This window comes from Caretta caretta, chromosome 10 (assembly GCF_965140235.1).
Source record: "Caretta caretta isolate rCarCar2 chromosome 10, rCarCar1.hap1, whole genome shotgun sequence".
Lineage (NCBI taxonomy): Eukaryota > Metazoa > Chordata > Testudines > Cheloniidae > Caretta > Caretta caretta.
The window spans coordinates 25,525,633-25,552,538 of record NC_134215.1 but is presented as its reverse complement, the minus strand read 5'-3'; the positions used below and the strand labels follow the sequence as shown (position 1 = coordinate 25,552,538).

At 41.0% G+C, this 26,906-nt stretch overlaps 1 protein-coding gene across 3 annotated transcripts; it reads left to right on the top strand.

The window, feature by feature from the left end:
* Positions 1-8: 8 nt before the first annotated feature.
* HAPSTR1 (HUWE1 associated protein modifying stress responses) lies at positions 9-26,409 on the top strand. Of its 3 annotated transcripts, XM_048865983.2 has the most exons (5): positions 14-485; positions 1,487-1,567; positions 7,115-7,390; positions 23,164-23,225; positions 25,897-26,409. In XM_048865983.2, the coding sequence occupies exons 1-5, from the start codon at positions 260-262 to the stop codon at positions 25,930-25,932; spliced, it is 681 nt and encodes a 226-aa protein (XP_048721940.1). In that variant the 5' UTR covers positions 14-259; the 3' UTR covers positions 25,933-26,409. The 3 variants fall into 3 exon arrangements, with proteins under 3 accessions (XP_048721939.1, XP_048721940.1, XP_048721938.1); XM_048865982.2 differs by lacking the exons at positions 23,164-23,225; positions 25,897-26,409 and adding an exon at positions 16,868-18,621 and having other exon boundaries at positions 9-485; XM_048865981.2 differs by having other exon boundaries at positions 15-485; positions 23,164-26,409.
* The last annotated feature ends 497 nt before the right edge of the window (positions 26,410-26,906 follow it).

Sequence of the window (26,906 nt, the reverse complement as noted above, 5' to 3'; positions counted from 1 at the left end):
GGTTCGGCAGCTGCCTTTCCTGGGGTTTTACTGGGATTGGGGCGGCGTCTGCGGCTCAGTGTGGTTGGAGCCGGCGGAGAGGTTGGTGCTTGGGAGAGCGAAGGCCGAGAGTATGGGGGTTAGGTAGGAGCAGCCCGGCCCCAGCAGCAGCCCGGCCGGCTGGCCTCCGCCGGCGGAGAGGGCAGGCGAGCGCTGTCGAGTGACGGGGGTCTGGGCGAGGCGGCGGCGGCGGCGGAGGAGGAGCTGAGCCGGCCGGAGGATGGAGGACAAGAAGGAGGAGGGCGAGGCCGAGATCCAGGAGCACGGGCCCGAGCACTGGTTCAGCAAGTGGGAACGGCAGTGCCTGGCCGAGGCCGAGCAGGAGGAGGCGCTGGCCCCGGAGCTGCAGGAGGAGGCGGCGGCCGCCGCGCAGCCCGAGCACAAGCAGCAGAAGCTGTGGCACCTCTTCCAGAACTCGGCCACCGCCGTGGCGCAGCTCTACAAGGGTGAGCGGGGCAGGCCTGCGGGGCGCCCAGCGTGGCGTAGGCCGGGCCGGGGCAGCCGTAGAGCATAGGGGAGGGGGGGGCGGCGCGACGCAGCGCTACCGGGGGCGGGGGAGGCTCTGCCGAGAAGCTGGCTGAGGAGTGAGCCAGGAATCCTGCGGGGTGGGGGTGGGCGCTCGGGGTAGGCCTCAGGGGAAGCCGGAGGGGCTGTGGTGGGGACGCGGCTCCGCATAGGGGCGGTGGGGGGAGGGGGTTCCTCGGGCAGTGTGAGGCGCGGGGGCTCCGCACATATCCATAGAGGCGGATGGGAAAACAAAATGGCGTAAGGTGGAGTCGCCGCCTCCGCCGCTGCCCTGGAAATCACCCTTCCAGCCCCCCTGGAGCAGGGGTCGCCCCCGGGGATACCCGCCGCCCTCGGCCCCCCTCCGCGGCTCCTGTCTCCAGCCGTGTCTGGAGCCCCGGCCCCTCCCCAGAGATCGCCCAAAATGGCGGGGGTTGGGGGGGTGGAAGGGATCGGCCCCGGGATGGCGGCGAGGGGGCCCTTTGGCGTGAGGGGAGGAGCAGACTCCCGGCAGCGCTCAGCGACCGCCGGGGGGAGCGAGGGACTGGGTCCCTCCGCCTAGACCCACCCCGGAGGGGGGGAGGGTGAGAGGGGGTTCCTGGTGACCCGCAGAGCAGCCGAGGGGAGGAGAGCTGGGGACCTAGCCCTCCCGAAGGCGGCTCCTGCCGTCTAGCCCAGGGAAGAGGCACCGACAAAATGGCGAGCGCGGGGCCGGTCCCATTGTGCACTGGGTTCTGAGGGAAGGGGGCAGGACAGGGCGTTGCGCCGGCGGTCCTGAGGCACCATCGCCTGTCCCGGTTCCGGGAAGCGGGCGCGGTCGGCCCAGCCACACCCCGGTCCCGGGCTGTCTCCGGGAGGCTGAACAAAATGGCGAAACCTAACATGGCCGTTCGGAGTTAGTGCCTCCAAAATAAACAGCGTGTGTGTCCTTCCACTTCTGCAGACCGGGTGTGCCAGCAGCCAGGGCTCTCCCTCTGGGTCCCCTTCCAGAATGCCGCCACTGCAGTCACCAACCTCTACAAAGGTAAGGGCTGGCCCGGGTGCTATCCCCACCCTGCTCCCAAGTGCTGGCTTTACTCATGAAATCCAAGCTGCTGCCTGAATCTTGTAACCTTTCCTTGGCCACTGAAGTTTGGCAGCAACTAACTTTCTTCTTGGCTCATGTGAGTGACTCACTTAAGTTGTTCCACTCCTGGGCTCTTGCACAAGGACCTCTTAACATGTGCATGTCATTCTGATAAGCTCAGGAGAGGAGTACAACAGGCCATAGCATAGTATTTGACAGTGATACCTTTGTATAACTTACAGGTTTAAAATAAGTTGGTTGAAAGGCAGACTTCATGCTCCAGATGCAAACCTCAGAGGTTGTGTGTGTGGGTTTTTTTTTTTAAAGTAAGGTTTAATGTCTGCCAATGTTGAAATTTGGTTATAGGACAGTGATGCTCATTCTTTGTTAGATCTCTTACCTGTATCCGTTAAATTAATGCTTACCTCTTTTAGTGACTACTTAACTTTCCCGATTCCCTTTGGACACCTTAACTTTCACTAATATTGTAATGTACAAACAGAACCTGCTGGACACCTATGATGCACAAAATGAAAAGTCATGTTTAGCAGTTTGATTAGGAACTCTTTCAAAAATTCTGTTCCTCAACTGTAACTGACAGAGTATCATGACACTTAGTTTTTCTACAAAGATACACTGAGTTTAACTATCAATTTCTAGCCTCTGATTGGAAAAGGTACTTATAGGTCACTGTTGCAGAATGATCCTGCTAGGAACAGAAACATTCAGTGACTTTCCCAAATCAGCCTTCTGAACAATGCAAACTATTGCAGTGTGGCTCTCATTACTGTCTGTTCCCTAATGGTGATGAGTCAAAAGGAGAACCCTAAAATAAACTACCCCTTTGCTTGAGTTTGTTTGTTCTTGCATGATTTTGTTTAGCTGCATATCTGTTTTTCTTCATGTCTAGAATTCTACATGGAACCACGTATATGCATGCTTTATCTTTGATTGTTAGCCCTTGGCTGATTTTGTCAATCCATGGATTTGTTTTAAATGACTGTACTGAGCTTAGCAGTGTAGTATATCTGAGAACAGATCAGGCTTCTCACCATGCAGTAATAAATGGAGAGGAAACAGTAGATGTATAACCGTTACATTGGAGACTTGCTTCTCCTTTGGAAAAATGCATATACAGTACATCTCTCTGTATCTACAGTAGACCATCCATGAAGAGTTAGTGAAATTGATGTTGTAATCTCTGCTGTTTATGTAGTTCCACAAATGGAATGTGGGCCTGAAGGAATAGCCAGAAACACTAGTCCTAGGCTTTGACTTGGCAGCTACTAAGTGTTAATCAGCCATATTTCCCTGATGACAGTCAAACTGCAGCGGAGCTTCCACTTTATCATCTATCACTACTTGATAAATAGGAGCTGTTGTGTTAATCAGAGCTATAATCTGGCTCGAATATCTACTGCCTATGTGTGAATTTTGATAAACTGGAATCTTATTATCGATTATTGTGGCTGTTCAGAGCACCTCCCCACTTTAGTAAGGACTTCTTGGATTCAGTTAAGAATTTGATTTAAAGTTTTGCAAGAAAAAATAAATGTATGGCATTGTTCTGCCATGATTATGTAACAGAAAAACTTGAAAATATATTATCATGAAATTAAAATGATCTGGCTCTCACGTGAATGAGATCATTTAAATTAAATGATTACATGATAAATTGATAGTCATTAAATTACAAACCTTTTTGAAAACATTTACCTGTTTTTCTTCCAAGTAGCAGTGGAAATTACTGAGTATTTTTAGTCTCTTGTGTATTTCACAGCCTTTGTCAAAAGTCAGTTTCACTGTTTCCTCTATGAAGTCTTATTGGCTGCAGCCATGTTTACACTATGGGTTCTGTACTGCCTTAGCATAGATGGTTACTTTGATGGAAGGGGTGTTTCAGTCAACGACAGTAATCAGCCTCTTGGAGCAGCAGTAGCGAGATCAATGAAAGATGCAGCTAGGACGATGGAAGAATTCTGTGTGAGGAATGAAGTTGGCTTAACTACTGTGCTCAGGGGTGTGAATTTTTCAGAACTTAGAAAGTGTAGACCAGGACTACCTTGGGGGGGGGGGGGAGTCAAAGTAGGCTTGTAAAAAGACACACAGGCAACGTGTTTCAGGTATTTAAAACTGTCTTTTTAATGGACTACATTAAATTGCCTACATTTCAAGAGGACAGAATCCATCTGAATAAAGCTATGCACAAGGAGAGCTAGCAGGGTAGAATGGTAAACACTGATGTAATACTAAAAAGTTCTAATCGTTCTTGTTGCTCTTTAAGACTTGGTTTATTGTGGTTACTATCAAAGGTGTGGGAGGCAGTGTGCTTCATACGAAGTTGCAAAAAAGTCATCTAAGGAATATTGTATGATGAATCAAGCATCTCAAACTGCCTACATCAGGAACATCTGTTAAATGTACTTAAACCCATTTTTTACTTGGTAACAAACTACTGGCATCTTTTAAAAAATTTTTTTTTCCTGAGATCTGGCCCTAGTGAGATCTGAATAAACAATAAAACAATGTTTTTCAAATCTGTTCAGTTCTCCTTCACGCCTCAATTTATCTGCATATAGTTTTCACTTTTAAACTTGATTCAGCTCTTAGCATTTAATCACTGTTTGTACATATTGTCCAATCAGTTGCAGCACTGGGCACCAAGAGTATTTTTAAGTTTTTTAGATCTAATGACAAAATGTCCATCTAAACAAAGAAGATGGGCTGTTGTTCACTAACTGTCCTCCAAATCCTACTTGGTTTGCCCTGAAAATGGTTTGGTTGCTTGTTCAGAGGGGACACAACTTTTCAGTACCATTCCAGAAAGTGTGCTAGAGACCTTTTGGAATGTGATGTCTAGAAATCCTGTTGGCCATGACTTCACTAGGAAAAAGGGATATGTTCATTAGGATATTAGGTGTTAGGTTAGACAAATCAGTTTTAACACAAGTTTAGTTATTTGTAGTCTTAGTTGATGGAGCTGAACCTTAAGGGGAGTGTAGGATTGATCTAGATCAGCTATGTGTTAAAACTACAATTACCTGGTCTATACTATATTAAAACAGCTTTTTTCCAAATGAAGGCAAGGCTTGTCCCATCTACACTAGCAGCTAAATGCCTTCAGCACCATATGACTGGAGATCGTGGTCACCCATTGTTAATGGGTCTCCACAACAGACTACTTTTCTTAGTGTAGATGGCACTTAACCGTGATGGCTTTATGTGGACTCTGTTCTGTCCCCTTACTTTTCTGTGTTTGAAGGTGATCCTGGCAAGCAATTGAAGGAACACTGTCAATTTGAAAACTAGTTTAGCGTTCTTAGTAGCTTCTATAAGTAGATCTGCATCAGAGTCCTTCCACCAGCTTTTGTAATCTCATATTTTCCTAGTCTTCAAAAATGTTTCTTTAGTTGTGTGATAAAATCAACATAAATATTGTGGTTTTGACCAGGCAAAATACTGTCAAATGCACATGATAAACTGAGAGAAGTTATTTGTTTCTATAACTATAATCTTTTTGGTGTTCCTTTTAACAGTGTGAATTGAGCATCCTGTCTGAATAGTAACTATCAGACTTGGACATCTGAATATTAATATGGAGGATGAATCTTTCATAGGCTTACCACTTCAAATATTTTTATTATAAAGGATGTGAAATTGTATATTTGTGTTATATCTACACTTTATACACTAAACACATCCAAAACATACTAGGCAAATACCATGTCCCAAAGTTTTAACTAGAAGCAGTTTGAAGTGCTGCTGATTTTTAAACTCGGTTGATGGGCTGAAGCATTCCTACTGGTTGTGGTCAGAATAAACACTTTTTATATATATACACATACATACACGAATCAGGTAATGGTGCCTTGTAAACAAATCTTAAATGATTGTTCTACTGACCTTGATTCTCAAATATAATATGGCAGTTTGGAAGCTGGCTTGCAGGTAAATAGTGTATAATGCTGTTTCAGTGAGAAACCTTGTTTGAATAAACAAGTATGAAGGCGATATTGACATGGTTTAGGCATAGGACTCTTTGTTCACTAGTGTTTCCCCAATGTGGGGAAAAACACCAAAGCTTCAGAAACACTCAATTAAGGAACACTGCCAAGTTCTTAAATGTATTTTTTCTGGAAGATTAAGTAAAAGAAATTGGAGTGGACTTTCCAACATTTAGCTCCATGTCTTCATTATGGAGCAAGAGCAAACATGGTGTCTTATTTACTTGTTCATATGCTGAAATAACTGTTGGCAAAGCACTGAGAAGAAACTGCTGTGGCAGAAACAGTAGAATGAACACAATTAAGGAGTACAGAACATTATATGTCCTATGTAATATGTGACTATGATCTCAGTAGCATACTGATGTAGTTCTTAGTCTAATTAGCTAGAGTTGTTAGAAACTCCTTTAAAATGGATCAAATGATCTGAAAGGATCTACTAGAAAATAACAAAGTGGAAAGCACAGCATGACAACTCACGTCAGTATCCAGAATGAAATTCAGCTTCATAGGAGATCTAATATCTGAGTGAGATCCAGCCTAAGATTTTGTGCACTAAACTTGTACTGGGCTTTGCAAGTAGAAGGCATGAAAGGCTTTTACAAAATATACCTTCATGGATTATAAATTCATGAATATAATTAGTCAGGGAATAATACAAGATGTCCCACATGAGACAATTTACAAAAAATGAAGCTTGGAACATTGCTAAAGTACTAGTTATGCATGGCTGCCTTGAATTCAAGGGATGTTTTCTAAAGAAATCACACCTCTGAAAATTGTTTACCTAGAGCAGAAGGACAAGAGGTTTTGTGTGATAATACTTGGTGTTTGGCTTGTTTCCCTAGTTCGCGTGGATATTCTTCCACACAGTGGAAGAGAATAACTTTAAGGGAGCATAAAAAGCCAAAACTCGTTAGGGGGACTTGCTCAAGTGTAATACCAGAAATTGTTCTTCAGTTTGTTTAAATTGACTTTAGATTTGATGATCTCTTCAAAGTTTCCACTGTTAAGTAGTGATGTAGCTGAAATACCATAGTTAATGCTTTAGTTTTAAACTACTTCAATTTAAACACAACTCTCTGACCCTTTACATCAAAACCTGAGTATAATCATCCTCACTTATTTATAGCAAATACTTCTGATAGCACCATAAACACCAAGTTGGGATTGGGAACTGCAGTGTTGGGTCCTATGCAAACATTGAAAAGAGACCACCCCTGCTAAGCAGTTTAATATGTATAGAATATAAACTGTCTTCTATGAAGGCAACTTTTAAGCTTGTGTATACCAATGTTTGTCTTGATTGTGTCTCTTGAAGATGTTGGAAAAGTGTTACTCTGAACCCCAACATGAGGGAACTGGGATGGGCTGTGGTCTCTTGCAGTCTCATTCTTGTCTAATCAGACACATGGTAACCCTTATGAATGAAAAAGCAATAGACTAATTATTCTGCTTCAGATGCAACACTTAAGAACATTCTTTGTCTTCTTTTTTTCAGAAAGCGTGGATGCTCATCAACGAAGCTTTGATGTAGGAATTCAAATTGGCTATCAGCGTCGCAATAAGGATGTGTTAGCTTGGGTTAAAAAACGCAGAAGAACTATTCGTAGAGAAGATTTGATCAGCTTCCTATGTGGAAAAGTTCCTCCTCCACGAAACTCTAGAGCTCCCCCAAGACTAACTGTAGTATCCCCTAACCGAGCTACTTCAACAGAAACTAGCTCATCTGTAGAGACTGATTTGCAGCCCTTCCGTGAAGCCATAGCTCTGCATGGTAACATTAATCTTTTTCAATATTTCTTTTTTAAAGATGGGTGGGAATCCTAAATGAGGAGCATACCTTCCTGTTAAGCTTTGGGGTTTATTTTGAGGCTCCCTTTGCTACAGTGTAACCAGAGAGGAAGTGTATCTGGCATCCTAGAGTAAAGGCACTTATTCACTTGCTCTGAAGGGGTTATGTGGTATTAACATCTTAGTTAATTGCTAAGACGTGGTACAATTGTTAAATTCTAAGTGCAGGCAAAAGTTTTTCTGCATTAAGGAGCAAATCATTTTTTGAAATTGGCATCTTGTGCAGCAGTGGTCTTGTAAAGTGAGTTTAGGATGCACTTGTAGCCACCCTCTTTCAGCAAAATGATTTCATGCTGAAGAAAGGACGCAAAAAATGTACCGGTCATTTACTGATCAGTGCTGGGTCTGATGATGGGGTGCAGTCTGTATCTTCAGAACCAGTTTCTGGAACATGCTGTTGAAAAGCCATATTTACCTGAGTTCTGGAAAGGAAACAGGCTTTTTATAAAAGCGTTGATCCTACCCATTGGTAGAAAAGTGGATGGCACCTTTCATGTTTAGTTTTTGATGTCTCCTGAAACGTGGATTTAACCAGTCACTGGAAGGCAGTTTTGTTTTCTCCTCTCTCTGCTTCTGGGGAGCCTGTTGTCTTACCCTTACTGTCCCTTTTTCCTAGGAAGAGGGAGTTTTTAATTGGCCAACACTCCCTCTTACCTGTTCCTTTTTAGTAATGCACTGCTGCTTTGCTTAGTCAGTTTCTCAGTTTCACTGGTATGATTAGCATCCTGACTGGTCAGGAATGGGCCAAGTGATTTGCCTTTGTTCTTGAGTGGATCAATCAAACTTTGGTCAGCTTTTCATTGCTCCCTGCCCTACTAGTGAAGGCATCTTTCGAGCCATGCTCATAGGAGAATATTCCTTACAGGAAAAGCTGTAGCGTTTTGAGAGAAGCCATTACTAGTACTGCACAGCTGCCATTTTTATTTCTAGGAGTTCTCATTAAGATAATGACAGGTTTCAGAGTAACAGCCGTGTTAGTCTGTATTCGCAAAAAGAAAAGGAGTACTTGTGGCACCTTAGAGACTAACCAATTTATTTGAGCATAAGCTTTCGTGAGCTACAGCTCACTTCATCGGATACATGCTGTGGAAACTGCAGAAGACGTATACACAGAGACCATGAAACAATACCTCCTCCCACCCCACTCTCCAGCTGGTAATAGCTTTCATGGTCTCTGTGTATATAATGTCTTCTGCAGTTTCCACAGTATGCATCCGATGAAGTGAGCTGTAGCTCACGAAAGCTTATGCTCAAATAAATTGGTTAGTCTCTAAGGTGCCACAAGTACTCCTTTCCTTTTTTCATTAAGATAATGTGATTCAGGGGTGTACGTCAGAGGAATGGTTTTTACTGTCTAAAAGTGTGATGTTAGCTTTAGAGAAATTGATTCAGGTACACAATTTAGGCGTTTAAACTTTTATGTGGCCCCCAATGTTCTTGGTGTGGCCCCCAAACCCTAGGAGCTGGTTTCTTTTTTTCCCAGCCCTTACTAGGAATCAGTTTACAACTTTTCTCGTAGGTAGCTTTAATTTTAACAAAGGTCCATGTTCTAATACTCTCATACCTAAATGGATGGTTACTTGCTTTTTATTGCTGGCTGTTAAGTGCTTTCACCTTTTACCTTAATTAAAAATTATTCACAATGGATAATTTATACACTCATCTCTCATGTCTTCATCCTTTCAGAGTGAAACAATCCCAGCATCTCTAGTGTTATGACTTCTCTACTCAAAGCATCCTAAACCTTTTCCATTCTTTGGGTCTTCTAAAATCTTGATGAGAACACAAATGAGCAGAGTCCTTAAACTATAAAATGATGGGATGGGCCAAGTAAAAGGGAGATGGAAGCAGGACCAGGTGGAGGAAATGGGTGTGCATGGAAATAAATAATGGGCTGCTGGCATCTTCAGTTGAGATACTTAAAAAGAGTACAGTGCTATGACACTACAGACTTGGTTATAAACTGAAAGAATTCCAATAGCAAAGCCACAGCCAAGATAAGATACAGAATGTTTGGTTTGGTCTCTCTGGTTCTGCATAACAACTCCCTTTCCTTTTGAGAGAGTCCCTTTTTGATCTCTGTGTGTGGGCCTCTTCCTGTAATGACATTATCTCTTAACCTTCAAGTGTTTGTGGAGAAGCGGCTGAGCTGGAACCCTTCTTTTGGCCTTAGGTTTTTTCCCCCCTTATGGCCCCAATTAAACAAAACCAACATTCATATAGTAAACACACCAATAATTGGGTTACTGTTCATATTCATAAGTTACAGGGCAACTGGAGATGAGGGTGGCAGTCTGATTCTGGCGGTGGTGGTTACATCATGTAGGTGGCTGAATTATTTTGCATGCCTGCTAGGTGCCATTCTTTAGGATTTATGCAGGCAGACTTAATAACTACTAGGCAAAGAATAGTTACGTTGCTTTAGGAGCAAGTAATAGTATTTTTTAATAATTAAAAGGGAACTCTGCAATTTTTTTTAAATTCTGCACACTATTTTAACATTCTTTATATTTTATTTGTCAAAATAACAGTAACAATATAATCACACCATTTTCAGCTATTTTGGTAATTTCAAAATATTTGTCAGCAAATAGTTGAAAATGGTGTGATTATATTAATTTTATTTGGCAAAATAACAGTATGTAGAATTTTAAATTTTTTAATTTGGTGCACAAATCCCTTGAGTACCAGGGTTCTATGTTGTGCAGTCTGAGTGCAGGCAGCTTGATGGGGGGGTCTGGGTGCAGGGTGGATCTAGATGCACTGGGGCTTGTTGGGGAGTTCCAGATGCAGAGGGAATGGGACTCTGCAGGGGAATCCAAGTAAAGGTTAGGGCTCAGTGGGGGGCATCTAATGGTGTGGGGGAGTGAGGGTTGGTGGGGTGGGGGTAAGTGTGCAGCTGCTTGGGGGTCAATGGGGCAGGGGTACGGGTGTGGGGGCTCCCAATGCAGGGGAAGGCTTGATTCTGGGTATGTTGGGGAATGAGGCTCAGTCGGGGGGCTTGGTATGGGGGGGCGGGTACAGATGCCCAGGGGTATGGGTGGACAGGGGGAGCTGCTCCTGTACAGTGAGCCCTCGCCCTGTTGCTGAGGAGTGATGGGGCCAGGAAGTGGGAGAAGGCAGTCACTGAATGGGGAGTTGCTTCCTCTGTCCACCCAGCCCCCATGTATCTGAACCTCCCCGCACCCAACCCACACCCCATCAAGCCTCACCACCTGCACCCAAAACCCCTGCCAAGTCGTTCTCTCCCACCTCCCAGGGTTCAGAGCTTCTGGCAGGCCAGCTAGGGGAAGCTTCTGAGGTTGATCTGACCCAGCCCCAGGCTGCTCTGTGCAGGAAAGGGGGAATTCCATCTCTGTCTTCTCCTCTCCCCCACCCCACCCCCCCAAAGCCGGGACTAACATTCCTGGCTGGCCTGGATATCCCCAGTCGTCATCCCCCACCCCTTCCCAGACCACAGGGTGACTTACTTTCCCCTGGCTGCCCAAACAGACACTGCCGGGGAGGAGTGAGTGAGCACTGGTGAAGCTTCTTTGCGTCCCCACAGAAACAATTTTCTGCAGAAAAGCAAAGAGAATATTTCTGCATGCATGCAGCAGTGCAGAATTCCCCCAGGAGTAAATAATTTAGAAACTGTATGAAAAAGTTCATCAAGTTCCTGTCTGGCTGCCCCTACTCTTCAATTGTACTAAATATCTAGAAATGTCCTTCCACTTCTTCAGTTGATGTACAACTCTACAAGTCAATCACCCACTGGATTAGTTGCTTCTGATACACATGTTCTGTCTCTTCCTCAGACAGTCTATCTTACATTATTCATCTGGTGACCAGGTTTGTGTTTACCTAGTCTTTTTAAAATGACTGCTTTCTTCTAGTTCCTTCTGTCTGAATACGTTTGACAGAATTCAAGAATCTGTCACTTTCCATATCGTTCTCCTTACCAATCTTTAGACTCTTTCCAAAACTCAGATGTTTTTCAAGATTTGGAATATTATATGCAGTTTTGGTCACTGAGACTTGTGTATAATCAACTGTCTCTTGTTCTGCTAAAGCTTGCTGAAAAGCAGCACTTGTAGAACAACGAAGAGCACAGAAGTGCACATAAGAAACATTAAGTACATGTTTGTACTTAATACTTTATTAAAAAGTGACACTTCAAGAAACTGTCTTTTAATGTCTGTTTCACAGAAGTGGGAATCAGTTCTTCTGATTGGCTAATTTTTGGTTTATATGAGCAAATCATAGAGTTTGCAAGATAACTAAGTATTCGAGTGTAGACAGTGATTCCTATGGAGTTATCTTTGCTATGTGATACATCTGTGAAGTTATCTCTGTGTTTAGAATCCATTGAGAGGGAGAAGCTATGTGAACAAAGGAGTAGGAAGGTGTTTGAAGTGTCTGAGTAGTTGCTGTTTGAATCTGTTTAGGGCTTTCTTTTCTCTGCTTCCAAAAAATATACATCCTGTAGCCATGGGTTAGTCTTGGGAAAGTGAGCAGTTCTACTCAAAATGCGTGGGGAAGAGAGACGGTTCAGGTTCCTGCACAGTGTTCAACTTCGCAAGTGTTGTAAAGACCTGTGAAAATCCACTGATCTCCCTTCTCTCCCCAGCTCTACTAATTTAATATGTGAGAGATGACAGGGCTCTTAGATTTCTTAGCTGGCATTCTTGTGGACTTGACTTGGGGGTTAGGCCTTTGCAGTAAAAAACAAAGATTTTGAGTCAAAGCAGGAGAAGCAGTCTATCAAATCTCTGAAAGTGGAGCAGTTCTTATTTAGGGCTGGTCTTCACTACCGGGGTAAGTCAACCTAAGTTACGCTACTCAGCTACATGAATAACATAGCTAGAGTCGATATAGCTTAGGTCGACTTACCACGCTATCTTCACTGTGCTGCATCAACAGGATATGCTCTTTGGTTGATTTACTTTACTCTTCTCTGGGACATGGAGTACAAGACTTGACTGGAGAGTGCTCTGACATCGATTTTAAATAGGTTTTCACTAGAACCGCTAAATCAACACCCGCTTCATCGATTGCAGCAGTTTCAATCTCCCTGGTAGTGAAGACAAGCCCCATATCTTTGAATTGTTTTATCGAAACTACTCCAGTGTCTTATCAGATGTAAAAGGAAATCAAGTTAGGTACTGTACAATGCTAAGATGAGGTAAATAAAGTACAGGCCATCATCTCGAAAACTTGTTTATGTATTATCATTGAATTGCATTAGTTACTGTAACTTTTCCTTCAAGACAACTTGTGTTTTGCATAGGCAAGATTCTCTGATTTAACTTAAGATGAAAAAAATTCTGGAGTCAGAGAACATGCTATCATGAACCAGTGAACCCCTTAATTTGTTCCCAAATCCTTGCCTTGAGCATCAGTACACTTGAATTCATACAGTGTGCTAAAGGTAGACTTTTAAACACTACATTAACCCAAAGAGAGTCAAACACTGCCACAAAACCAAATGTGATGTTGCAGGTTGCTACCTGCTTAAGCTCCCTCTCTACGGGAATGGCTTAGCTACTTGAACTGTTGGTGTATTTTAACTATTTGACATAAACTGATGTCCAGATTGGCTTTTCCTGAAGCATGACAAGAACTGTAAATTAATACAGAAAGCAAAAACTTGTGGCGTTTTTGGGGATGTGTGTAGTACATATGGAGGATAGGTCCATCAATGGCTATTAGCCAGGTTGGGCAGGGATGGTGTCCCTAGCCTCTGTTTGCCAAAAGCTGGGAATGGGCGACAGTGGATAGATTACTTGATGATTACCTGTTCTGTACATTCCATCTGTACAATCACCTGGCATTGGCCACTATTGGAAGACAGGATACTGGGCTAGATGGATCTTTGGTCTGACCCCGTATGGCCATTCTTATGAGGCACTGTTTTATGGTGGAACTATTTTAAAGTATATTGGATCCTGTTGCAAGATTTCCTTTGCAACAAGTTTAAAGCTTCAAGAAAAGTGTAGGGCCAAATTTTCAAAACTTATATGTGTGCTTTCTCTAATTACACATGCGTGCTTCCACAACTTTGCTTTCTGCATATGTATTCCAGTTTTCAATTGAAGCTGTCAAGCCACTGTTTAGAACACCTGTTCTGTAAAGAAACTTAGTCACAAGATTGCGAGAAGTAGAAATTCACTTGGTCTTCCCCTTGTTTCCTGAACTACTAATCTCCTGTGAAAGACAAGGAACACTCAAATTTCTCGGAAGACACCTACATTAATGTTAGTGGACCAGGTACCTTCCTGTTTGTGATCATGCAATCACTGTTCCTGTAATAGCTAAGGCTATTGTGTATGGGGGAAAGTGTTAGAAAAGTGTATATTATAGCGTAGCGTAGCATAGCATATAATCTTTACACACTGTTGTCTCCCTTTGTTCTCCTTTCAACTCCTTTTGCTCTCTTCCACATGGCTCCTTGGTCTCCTTGTGCACCCCCTCATCCCCACCCACCTATTTATTTCCCAGGTGCTAACACCTCCACATTCCTCTCAATCTAGAACCAGTAGTATGGTGGTGGGAACTATACAGAACCCTAAAATAAATAGTGACTGATTCCTCTGTCTGGCAGCAGTTCCTAGTAGAGGCAGCTACTCTTTATTTGAAGACTGGCTCTTTATTTCTAGCTACTTCTACAAGCGTCCGTGTGCTCCTTAATGAAGACCCTGAAAAACTAGAAGCAGCTGGAGGGGAGTACCCAGCATCCTGTGACTACCAGTGTATGCTCCCTAGACCAGTATTAGAACCATTTAATTAATCACAACTCCCTCAACATACTGTACTTAAGGAGTTTAATGCATTATCACTGTTTTTCCCCACAAAATGAGTAGGAATGGCATGCTTGCCATGCTATCTTACCCTGTGCCACAGGATCTCTGTTGCAGCTTTGCTTTTCTCTGATTTATTAGAATAGTAAAGTAGCACCCTTGTCTATGGGGGATCTGCATGTGACATTGGAGTTTTCTGGCGGAAATAATTCATTTTCAAGCCACTTCAGTTGTAATGCTCTGATTGGTAAATGCATGGTCAGTGTATACTGTATTCCAGAGTTTTAGCAGTCTCTGCTACTCCATTCTGAATGTACTTCATCAAAAGGGAGTAACTCTGGGTCTGTCAGTGATTGGGATTCTTTCACCTCTATTCTTCTTCTGGAACAAATGCAGTGAGCCTCAGAGTGATGGGAGTGAAGGATCTAGGGAAACATTGATAAAGTGGATTAAATTCATGGATATCACTCCTCCAAAAACCTTCTAACAATGTTTTAATTGCTCTAGCCCTAATACTACCATAGCAAAACTAACCTGGTTACTTGATGATTTAATCTAGGCACCACGTCATCCCCAACCAAAATCCCCTTACCATTTGAAAAGGTCACTCTGGCTTCTTTCTCTAGTATATAAGAAAGATGTGTAACGTTGCCTGCTAGAGATGCCAGCCTTCCATCACCCTTTTACTTGTGTAGTAAACTACTCCCCCTCAAAATACAAAACATCAATAGCAAATAGTACTTGGTAAAGGTATATGCAGGTGAGTGCGTTGAAAGGGAAGGGCAGAGTTAATGTGTGCTGTAGTCATAAGAACATAAGATCAGCCATATGGGGTCAGACCAAAGGTCCATCTAGCCCAGTATCCTGTCTTCCAACAGTGGCCACATGCCAGGTGCCCCAGGGGGAATGAACAGAATAGGTAATCATCAAGTGATCCATCCCCTGTCACCCATTCCCAACTTCTGGAAAACAGAGGCTAGGTACACCATTCCTGCTCATCCTGGCTAATAGCCATTGATGGACCTATCCTCCATGAACTTATCTAGTTCTTTTTTGATGAACCCTGTTATAGTCTTGGCCTTCACAACATCCCCTGGCAAGGAGTTCCATAGGTTGACTGTGCGTTGTATGAAGAAATATTTCCTTTTTTTGTTTTTAAAGCTGCCACCTATTAATTTCATTTGGTGACCCTTAGTTCTTATATGATGAGTAAATATTTCCTTATTTACTTTCTCTACACCAGTCATGATTTTATAGACCTCTATCATATCCCCGTTTAATCGTCTCTTTTCCAAGCTGAAAAGTCCCAGTCTTATTCATCTCTTCTCGTATGGCAGCCATTCCATAGTCCTAATAATTTTTGTTGCCCTTTTCTGAACCTTTTCCAATTTCAGTATCTTTTTTGAGATGGGGTGACCACATCTGCATGCAGTATTCAAGATGTGGGTGTACCTTGGATTTATAAAGAGGCAATGTGATATTGTTTGTCGTCTTATCTGTCCCTTTCTTAATGATTCCCAACATTTTGTTCGCTCTTTTGGCTGCTGCTGTATATGAGTGGATGTTTTCAGAGAACTATCCACAATAATGCCAAGATCTTTCTTGAGTGGTAACAGTTAATTTAGACCCCTTAATTTAGACCCCATCATTTGATAAGTATGGTTGGGATTCTGTTTTCCAGTGTGCATTGCTTTGCATTTATCAACATCAAATTTCATCTGTCATTTTGTTGCCTAGTCACCCATTTTTGTCTCACTTTCCAGATCCTTTTATAGCTCTTTGCAGTCTGCTTGGGACTTCACGGTCTTGAGTAGTTTTGCCACCTCACTGTTTACCCCTTTTCCCAGATCACTTATGAATATGTTGAACAGGACTGGTCCCAGTACAGACGGCTAGGGAACACCACTATTTACCTCACTCCATTCTGAAAACTGATCATTTGTTCCTACCTGTTTCCTATCTTTTAACCAGTTACCAGTCCATGAGAGGACCTTCCTCGTGTCCCATGACAAGTTACTTTGCTTAAGATCATTTGGTGAGGGACCTTGTCAAAAAGGCTTTTGGAAAATCTAAGTACACTATATCCACTGGATCCCCCTTGTCCACATGCTTGACACCCTCTAAGAACTCAAATAGATGAGGCATGATTTCCTTTAACAAAAACCATGTTGAGTCTTCCCCAATAAATTATGTTCATCTGTGTCTGACAGTTTTGTTCTTTACTATAGTTTCAATCAGTTTGCCCAGTACTGAATAAGATGTGTGGAGTAGAGAGTATTTACTATTGGTATGACACTTCTGCATTAACATAGATTGATACAGCCTTATATAGAGAATGAAATCTTACTTTTGCAGTTGGTGTCATGGATTGCATTGTAGGGAGGGGCAGTAAATAGGTGGCTATATGTAGCAATAGACAATGAATCCTGTCTTTCCATTGTACACTTCAGATAATGATTCCTCCTGTCTCCACTTAATTATTTTTTAAATGGACATTTAATCTCAACAAACCAAAATTTCTCTGGAACTTGGATAAATTATCCAGAAGACTCCAGTAATTGCTACTTAAACTAAATCCTCTTCCTATTTTGCTGCTGATTTTTATTTCCCTTCAACTACAGTGGTTCTCACACTGGTCCAGAGACTTTACTGGTTGTCATCTGCATTCAAGTTACAAGTTAATATTTCCCAGTGGACCACTTCTTCTTCCAAAATGAATCTTCTTTTGTGAACTTCATGAAAGATGGGAAACCATTATTCTACTGCATGGCACTTGGAGTTCCTTCATGAAACATATCCTCTCTAGTTAACCATTTCAGGCTCATGTTATAATTTGCTAATGTGTAAGGTTTCAATGTTTGTACCTGAAATTATTTGAAGCAGCCACCAAATTTTAATGTACTGCAGCTTCCGCTAATGCTTTGAGATGGATTTTCATGCTAAATATATGCATCTTGAATATTAAACTCTAAAAAGGCTCTTGACTGTACTTGCACTTGAAATACTAGTATTGCTTTCTTGTCTTCACTGGAAGACTTTGGCAACAGTTAAAAAAAATCTGAATAATGTTGTCAAGCGTTGTAACTTAACCCTGGAACTCTTCCTCTTCCTTCTTCCACCCCTAAATTGAGGGGAAGGGCATGCTGAATTTCAGTCTAAAGTGGTACAGCTCCTGCTACTCAATCTCAAGCCTTTCAATAAAGAGAAGGAAGTCTCAGCCTAATATTTCAAATGCAAAAGCAAGCAGAAGTTTTCAAAAATGCAGTCTTGATGCAGCACGAAGAGGAAAAAATCTTCTTGCTTTACGTTTTTCTTAGTTTCTCTATTGTGTGCACTACGATTGTTTGTATAATCCTGCTTCAAATTCTCCACTACTTAAAATGCAGTTCTTGTGCTAAACGGTGATTGTCCAGCATTGATCATGCAATGAAAGGTCCCCTCTAATGTAACACACAGCATGTATGAAGGTTGTTTGAATGTCCTACCTTGTGTGGCTGAAATATCATAGTTACAAGCACAGACACTAAAAAAAGTTGTTAGCTTATTCCTTACTCTAGAACTTATAATAGTGAAATGTCTACAAAGCTTATATTCCTTACTAATGTTCTCTTCTTCTCACTACTTCTGTCTAATATCTGTTCCTGTTAGTCTAATCACTTAAGCCATTTAGTTGCTTGGGTAGTGTTTTTAGTAGGAGCACGCTGAAAACTAGAGCCTGATACAGTAAGGAAGATAAACCTTTAGTTTATTGGAATGGTTTCATCACACAAGGATTGTCTTATCTGAACTGTGGGTCATTGCCCTACAACAGTTTTAATTTGTGGGCCCCTAAACAATTTTTTAATGGACGTGTGGACCCCAGGTTGAAAACCACTGTTCTATGGTAACAGTCTTTCACAGACCCCTTAGACATAGTCTGCGGACCCTCACGGGTCCATGGACCACAGTTTGAAAACCACTGCTCTACAATGTCTTGTTTCTTGTTGAATTTAAGTATTATTCTGTTAATAATACTGACATCCTCCTTCAAACATCCAGCTGCCACGAAATGGCAATTTGCCATTTCAGTAACTTACCCTACAATGCATCTGTTAAACCTTCTATATTTGAATTTGGTAACATAGCTTTTTAAATTGTGATACAACAGTCACCAGAACAGCAATTCATAAGAGAACAATGAGCTGTGCTTACCCTGAGTAAAAGGATTAAATTGTGTGTAATGTTAGCCTCTGTTAACTGAGACAAAATTAGTAATGAGTGCTCTATTAAAGCTTTCTTAAATCTCATTATTACAAGATACACTACAGTGTGCATATTTGATATGAAGTAGTGCAAGTTAAAGTACAGTTAATAAAGTACATCTTGTGATACATTATCATTGCTCTCCAGTGTTCTTTCTCTTTGTAGAAGTTAATTCAAAATCGGTTCCCTGGTCCTTGTTAATTACAGGCCTGTTTGTAGTCTCATTTTAATACCTTTCTAAATGTGTCCTGGTTATTGCATGGGCATTTAAATGTACCATTCATACAAATTTATCTAAATCTCTTGAAAAGTAAGGTGGATATTCAGTGTACGCTTCAGGCACTACTGTAACCTTCACAACCTTGATCTTTTAAAAAAAAAACAAAAAACTAACTTTTTTTTTTTCAGGCATAACAAATGTGCTTTTCAGTTCTGGGCTACGTATCTGTTTTAAAAACAAAAATAAAAACACTTTTATCCAATTGTTTAATTGTCACTTGGACAGACCTCTTTCAAAAAGGTAGCACTTGATAATGGTGTGTGAAACTAAACCTCAATCTTGTCCTTACAAAAATACCAACTTAAAAGAAGCTTCAGTTCTGGCCCTTGAGCTCACTAAGCTTTGGCTTTAAAATGTTCACTCTCCTCTATTACATGCACAAGTCAAACAGGCGAGACTGAATTCACAAGTGAATCTTGACTGGTCAAAGTGCTGTAGTCTGTTGGCTGCCATAGTTGTTGCATATAATAAGTTAAGTTGGACAAGTGTCATAAGTTGATGACCATTTACGTGAACTAATGCTGAACGTGTATATTGGACAAGCCTTAGAAGAGGAGTGGAGCAAATAGCAAACTTTTTTGTTGTAAATTAAATTTGAAACATTTGACCTTTTTTTCAGGATCCTTTGGGTATTCTATACCAGAGACAACACTAAAAATTTTTCTATTCATCATTTGGTATTTTAGCTTGTAAATCTTACAATTCTTAACCAACATGGTGCAAATTAAGAACTTCACAAGAAACTTGCTCTGATACTTAGACTTATCAGCTGCATCAGTCATGCAATCAGTATTGTGACTATTTAACCAACATAACTAATAGTGCAGGCTCTGTATACTCCTGGGGAAGTTCTGCGCAGTGCAGAATTTTGCAGAAATTAACATTGTGCATGAAGAATTTTCTTTCTCCCATAGAAATGGGCTGCAGTGTAGTTGGCTGCCAGAAGGGGCTGCCCGACCCAGCAGAGCCCAACTCTCACATAGAAGACACTGTGGAGGGGAGGGAGCTAGAGGGTTCCTGGGGGCTGCAGTTTCCAGCATGCCCTGATGGAAGGAGAGGGTGGCGCACAGGAAACTCCACACAATCCTGGGACCAAGCATCAGTCTGTTTCTCTCTCTGGATCCCTGGGCTTGGGGGGGAGGGGGTGTGTGTGTGTAAATGAAGGAGGCAGGTGTCTGGGCAGTGGGGGGAAGGCATGTCGGGGAGGGGAGGGGATGGGTGTCTGGGCTCACAGAGGGACCAATGGCTGGGCTCTGGGAGAGGAGGGGGCAGGTGTCTGGGTTCTGTGGGGGAGGAGCTGTGGGCCCTGCGGTTGGGCTCTAGGAGGGGATGGGTGTCTGGGGGGTAGTGGGTGTGGATATCTGGGCAAGGGGGGCCATCCTGTGGCTGAGGTTTGGGGGAAAGGGGGGGGTATTTGGGCCCTGGAGGGGGAAGGGGGGTATTTGGGCTGGGGCTCTGGGGGGAGAGGATGTTCAGGAGTATTGGTGGGGGGTGGGAGGCGTGGCTGTACTCTGGGAGGAAGGGGTTGTGGGTATCTAGCCCTCCTGCTGGGCTCTGGTGTGGGGAAGGTGGCAGAGAAACAGGAACTGGGTTATCATAGGGGTTTCTCTAACACTCTACTCCTGGGGGAATTTTTGTGTCTGTATGGTCACAGACATACTTGCTGACAGGTATTTTGAAATAAATTACCAAAATAATTGAAACTGGTGTGATTATGTAGTGTTGTTTTGACAAATAAAATGTGCAGAGTTTTAAAATATTGTGCGCGGAATTTATTTGTTGGCGCAGAATGCCCCCAGAAGTAGCTCTCTAGTAATCTGCAAAAATTGCAAATTTATGACAGCATGTGAGTTGTAAAATTCATAAGCAGGAAAAGCATCACCGTCACACTTGTTGCCCTGCACTCCTTGTTAGTAATACTATGTGCTTTTCAAAAAAGGTTTGTTATGTAACTTTGGTGGTAGTCATAGTAAAACAAATCTTATTTTTGTGTTAAATATATCTTCAAAATCTAAAGACCTGTCTTGCTTTTGCAAAATGTCTGTTCCAGTGACTCTGTGAATTAAAGCATTATTTAATTGTGATATTTTGGTAGTGCCCAGAGGACCCCTATGGGGATGTCTTGGATTTTTATCTTGCTTTAGATATGTGTTTGGGAAAAGCACTTACTAGTGCTCTAAACAAACACAAGCTTCCACGAAGAACGTCAGAATTCTTAACCTATTCTTACAACCTGCTCTGTGAGGGAGCCCCATTGATTTTATTGCTGGTTTGTGGTCATAGGACTCAGCTTGCAGCATTTAAGCCCTTGTTCAGCATTAACATACAAGAGGTTAGTTATCCTGTTAGTATGTTTCTCCTCTCACCACCACACTGCACCTTTTGTATACCATCTCCCTATCTCTGTCCTCTTGCAAAGGGGTTTCTGGCAACTAGAAATGGACCTCAAAGTGCTGACTTGTTTTCCATTTCCTGTCTGATGCATCACCTTATTTTAATGTTGCTTTTACTGATCATTCACTTTTGTGTTATGGGGAAAAGCAGGTACTGTGATGCTGGCACCTAATCTAGCAATTTAGTTTTTAACTCTAAATGCACTTCACTCTAGCTTTCAGTAGCATGAATATCCTGTCTCTGTCCATGAGTCTCGGTGCACTTAGAGTACTTTATTTGTTGTTTGTCCTGTATTTTCCTTTTTTAATGAGAACTTTTGTTAAGCTGGTGGTCTTGCAGCATAGGGCTGTGAAAACAACCCCATAGGAAGCTTACATACAAATGAACTTTTAAAGCTTGTCTAAATTTAATTTTAAAAAATTAATGAACCTTACACACTTGAAACTTAATTTATTCAACAAAATTTAAGTTTATTTTAAATGCATTTGTCAGATTTCAGGGTAGTTTGTATGGGCTGCTTGCAGCAACACTAGGCAGACTTTCTTTGGGAATTTGACTTTAAAAAAAAAAAAGTAGGCAGATATAATACCCCAAATAGATTGTAAGTTGACCATACAGATCTAGGTTATATATTCAAGATCCTATACTGAACTCTTTGTAACAAGTGGATGAGACTCTCACTTCCAGCAAGAGGAGCTTCTTTACTCCTCCTCTTGCTAGAAGTGATGTGTGTTGACAATCTGGTTCTGCCGGCTGCTTTCCTTTCCTGCTGCGTTGTTTTGTGCTCTGCCAATATACCTGAGTAAGCTCTTCTACATGATATTGATTGTATTTTGTTCTCTGTTCACAGCTTCCATTTGATTAGCAATCAGTGTAGTGAATTATACTCCCTTCTAAGTGCTCTTGAAATAACAAGGTGTCATGAATCTGAGCACTTGCTTATCTTAACTTGAAATTATCAGGACAATGAGTTTGTAGGGAAAGAATTGGTAGATTCATACTTTCTGTGGGAACACACAAGCATATTAGGGCTGATCATGTATTAGAACACTCCCTGCTTTTGCCAAATTCTTACACTGCAGTAATATGTTCTAGTGTGCTTATGTAACAGAGAACGTTGTTGAATATTGCTGTAATTATCTGGAACAGTCACAAATATTTCAACAGTAAAATAGTGTTAATTCAGATACTGAAAACGGAAAAGTTCTAATGATTACAACCTAGAAATGGTTCACAAATCTTGTATCCAAAATGCTGTCACAGGTACCTTGCCCATCTCTAAAACGTTTGCATAGCTTTATTCAGACATCTCAGCCAAGTTAAGGCCTTGTTTAAACAACTTTAGTGGTATCTTTTGGCATTTCTAAGAATAAGCAACTCTAAAGTAAAAACTTTGCTTTGCTACTTTTGGAATCTTGTTCAGTTTGGCTGCTGTATAAATGTCTTGTCATATCAACACAATTCCTAACGAATGAAAATGTAGCTTTTTGTTTCCAACTTGTATGAGTAATTCTGGGAGTTAGGGCAAGTCAGATCAAAATCAAATGCCCTAGAAACTTACTACTAGGACAGTCTCGAACTGGATAGTTAAAGTACTTACATAGTAAGAATAGTTCATTTTTAAATGGATTACTGCTTAAATTGAAAGCACGCACTTCAGGATAGGTTGTCTATACGCTCATATATCTAGATTTGGGTGAAGGAGGTTTTTTTCCTCACCAGTGGTTGATGCCTGTCATGAGATTGTAAACAGCTAATTTCATATGCATTGCATAGGAAGCAACTTTAGCAGCTCTACATGCTCGAATACACTATATGCTGAGAAGGGGCTGACTATCCGTGCCTACACAGGCATACATATATACGAGTGGTAATGGAATGTGTCTGACCTATGAATTTTCTAGCATATTACAGAAACTTCAGTGAAATGTACAGGAAACTAGCTCGTCTTCTGTCTTGCATTATTGCCTTTTTAACTTTCTTTCTTTCTTTTTCTTCTAGGACTTAGTGGTGCAATGGCTAGTATAAGCGTTCGTTCAAGTACCCCAGGCTCTCCCACTCACGTAAGCAGTGGTTCCAATGCTAGTCGTAGGAGAAATGGACTCCATGATGTTGATTTGAACACTTTCATATCAGAAGAAATGGCACTCCACTTGGACAATGGTGGAACTAGAAAGCGTACCTCAGCCCAGTGTGGCGATGTCATTACAGACTCACCAACTCATAAACGCAACCGAATGATCTAAACTGCAAAAATTTCAAACCCACCATGCTGCTTGAAAGCCACTTGATCCTCAGAGTACTATTGAAAAGGAAACATGAGGCCATCTTCCCATATTCACTGTTTAAGACAAGTGAATTCAATAATTGCCATAAAGGAAGTTTTAGGTATTACAGTAGATGCCTCTTGTAACTACGGCTTTCTTAAACTATATTCTTAGCAGAGGACATCAGATATTGTGTAGTAGTTAGCAAGATCATCATAGGCGAACATGTATCCGTTCCAAGGCTAAAAGTGACCTTACTTGTATTCTTAAAGGGAAAGGAAATATCAGATGTTTTATTTGGTTATAGAATGCTTTGTCCTTATTTCCTGCTGTGTTGAGTATTTGCTTCAACAGTATTGCCAGTTTGACTGAAATTGTCTAAAATATGACTTGGCATCTTTGTCAAATCTGCAGGCTTCCATTTTCGCAGCACTGTATAAGGCACCTAGTTTCTATATAGTAACAGTGTGCAAGTTATAAATATTGGACTGTGCCCTTTTTAGTTTTAAAAGCAGTTGATAATTCTGGTGATTGTGTGATAATGTAAAGAGGTGCTATGATGGTCATGCAATTAATACTTAATATTGAATCAATACAAGGATCTTTATTGGATTCACTTTGTGTGTTTTAGTGCTCTGAAGTAGCAATATTAAACTTTTTCCCCAATTAACTTCATAGGGTTTTACATTTTCAGTTTAAGAACATATATGTACTTATTGGTATTATCCTTGTAAACATAAACAGTGCAGACTGCACCACTGCTGACCTAAATTTAGAGAAAGATGTCCTGTAATTTGAGAATAGGCTTTTTTGTTCAGTATTAGTGAAGGGTAGGTATTGTGTACAACCGTATCCCATTTTACATTGTGTGGAGTAATTGCCCATGTTGGGGAGGGGTGGGAGGTGAGGGAATGGGGAACAGTTGGAAAAGGGTTGTGTTCTGTCTGCTGATGAGCAAGATTTCTGGTCACTTATGGAAACTGCTTGGAGTGACTAGCTTGTGTGTGACATCATCTTTAGGATGAAGTGATGTGCAGGTTTTGCCAAGTGCTAAGACAATAACTTCTAGTTTTAATTCTGAAGAAAAGATATTTCTTTTCAGTAAATGCAAGATAACATATTGGATGGCTTTCAAAGATAAAACCTGCTTTCTTACAATGTCTTTAACTGAATACCCTGATGAATATGTAATGTTGAAAACTGGCTACACAGTTTAAACTTCAATCCAAAAAGCCAAGTGTGGATCAAAGATGCTCCCTCTGCAAATCAGTACTGTTAAGTGCAGACACTTCAAAAACTCATTACTTAAAGGAGAACAATTTCTAAGTTAAAACAGTTTTTTTACGTTTAGAAATATCTGATCTTGATTTCCTCTTGGTGGCGAAGAACTTTTATTCAAAAGCTTCTGCTTATGAGGAGGGCTAAAATAGGGAGACGTGAGGAGATGAAGAGCTGCTGACTTCATGGGGAGGAGGGAATATTTGAACCGGAGGCCCCATCCACACTGTAATAGAAAACAGACATTCTTTAAGCTTGCCTTACATTCACTTGCAGCTAAACAGAGATCTAACACATGGATGAGGCCAGGCTATGCTAGAACCACCATATTGAAAATTCTATTCTAGTTTTCTGCCTAACTTAGATCATGATTTTGAACTCTGTTCTAATATATCTTGGCCACAAGTGAGTGTATGCTTAAGCAATTTAAGGTAAGTTTACATTCTACTAGTTTACATTCTCCTGCCTGAGCAGCTGAGGCAGGGTTACAGCTGTTTCAATTTTTTATGATAAAAAGTCTTCTAGCATAGAAGTTCTCCATCAAAGGTAGGGCATAGTCCAGGATACATCATGTTGTATTTTTCAAAAATTTTGGAGGCCATCTTTATATATTCTAAGAGGAATGATTTTGTTTTTAATTTGTATATAAATCAACAGGTTCAGGAGTTCTTCAACAGTTCCGTAGTACTGTGCTAAAAGTTCGCAGTTCATGGAACCATCTAAGAGTCTTTAAATAAAATTTAAAAAAAAAAAAGTTAATAATCTGTTTGCGGTCTAACGGCAAACCACGTAAAAAAGCTGCCAGTGTATGTACAATTAAGTTACTACTGTTGACCTAAAGCCATAGGGCTTTGTGTGATATTTATAATTCTTTTATAAAGTATAGAACTAATTTCAATTCTATGAGACTTTGCATTTTAAACCAAGATTGACTTGTAAAATGGGATTGTAAGACAGTAGAAAAGATGTTAAAGCAACTTTAATTCTGCAAAATGACCTACTTGTAGGATATAAGCAGAGGTATTTCTTACCCATGAAATAGAAACAGCAGGTGGGTGTCACGATCAGCCTTGAATAGACAAATGTGCCACTCAGTGATGAAAACATTCTGAAGCCCCCTTCCACTTATTAATTGAACTTGTTCATAATTGTGCAATTAAACCAATTTAGGATATCTTTGTTTCCTTAGATCTTTGATGCCGAACATTGGGATTTCTTGATGTGAGACAGTTACTACATGTAGTATACTAATGTTGGAGCTCCACGCTATGGAAAGTACTGGGTTAAATGTGACTTACGCTTAAATCTATCCAAATATGACTACACATGGAGCCTAATCTGTTTTAATTTTTTTTCAAGTGGAATAATAAATGCCTCTGTTTAAGTTAATGCTTTGAAGCTTTGCATTCAATTTAGTACCATTTAAACTAAATTCATCAAGCTTTTTTGATTTGTGCCATTTTTTTGGTAAGAGAAAGCAGGCTTTAATATCTAACTGGTTGCATTAATATTTTTTGCTTGTAACTTAAATATTTGACGACTTATTTTTACCATCTTCCATTGGTATTTCATTTAGCCCCAAATGTTACTTGTTCTTTAAATGTTAACCCCTCCCAAAAATGACCTAAAATGCATGTATTCACCTGATAAACAGAAGGAGAGCAGATTGTTTCTTTAAAAAAATAAACATTCAATTCCAGTACCCATGGTTTTGAAGACTTTATTTCTTGTGCCAGTGTAGGAAACTCAAATTGTGGAATGTTGCTTTCAGGCACTCTATCTGAGCAAGAAGCAAGTTTCTCTCTTTTGTACAGTAAACATTCAATTCAGGCCTGATTTGTTTGGGGGAAATGGATGCTTTATATTTTGTTTTCTCCTCTGACTCTACTTAACTCATACAATTGACCTGTCTTGTCACCATGTAAACAAAACTTAACATGAACGTGTGGAGCAATTTACATACAGGACATCCTGCACTGAGGCTACTGAGCTTCGCTTGCATTTTACTAAAATTAAAATTAAATGTTAAATTTAGAGCTATATTAAAATAAAATAATGCAAAAACTGTTTGGTATTTTTTTTGGCTGCAACTGAAGTCCTGCATTTATACTTTTACTCTGAAATGTGGTTTATCCATCTGGAGTAATAAACACTTTAAGTCATAATAAACCTAATAAATAAAAATAAATGCCACTAATT

What these genes read in the sequence shown, in the direction of transcription:
- HAPSTR1 (XM_048865981.2), top strand. Translation starts at nt 260, where the DNA reads ATGGAGGACAAGAAGGAGGAGGGCGAGGCCGAGATCCAGGAGCACGGG. An exon ending in CGTGGCGCAGCTCTACAAGG is followed by an intron (nt 486 to 1,486) that starts GTGAGCGGGGCA and finishes CCACTTCTGCAG; the next exon opens with ACCGGGTGTGCCAGCAGCCA. An exon ending in AGTCACCAACCTCTACAAAG is followed by an intron (nt 1,568 to 7,114) that starts GTAAGGGCTGGC and finishes TCTTTTTTTCAG; the next exon opens with AAAGCGTGGATGCTCATCAA.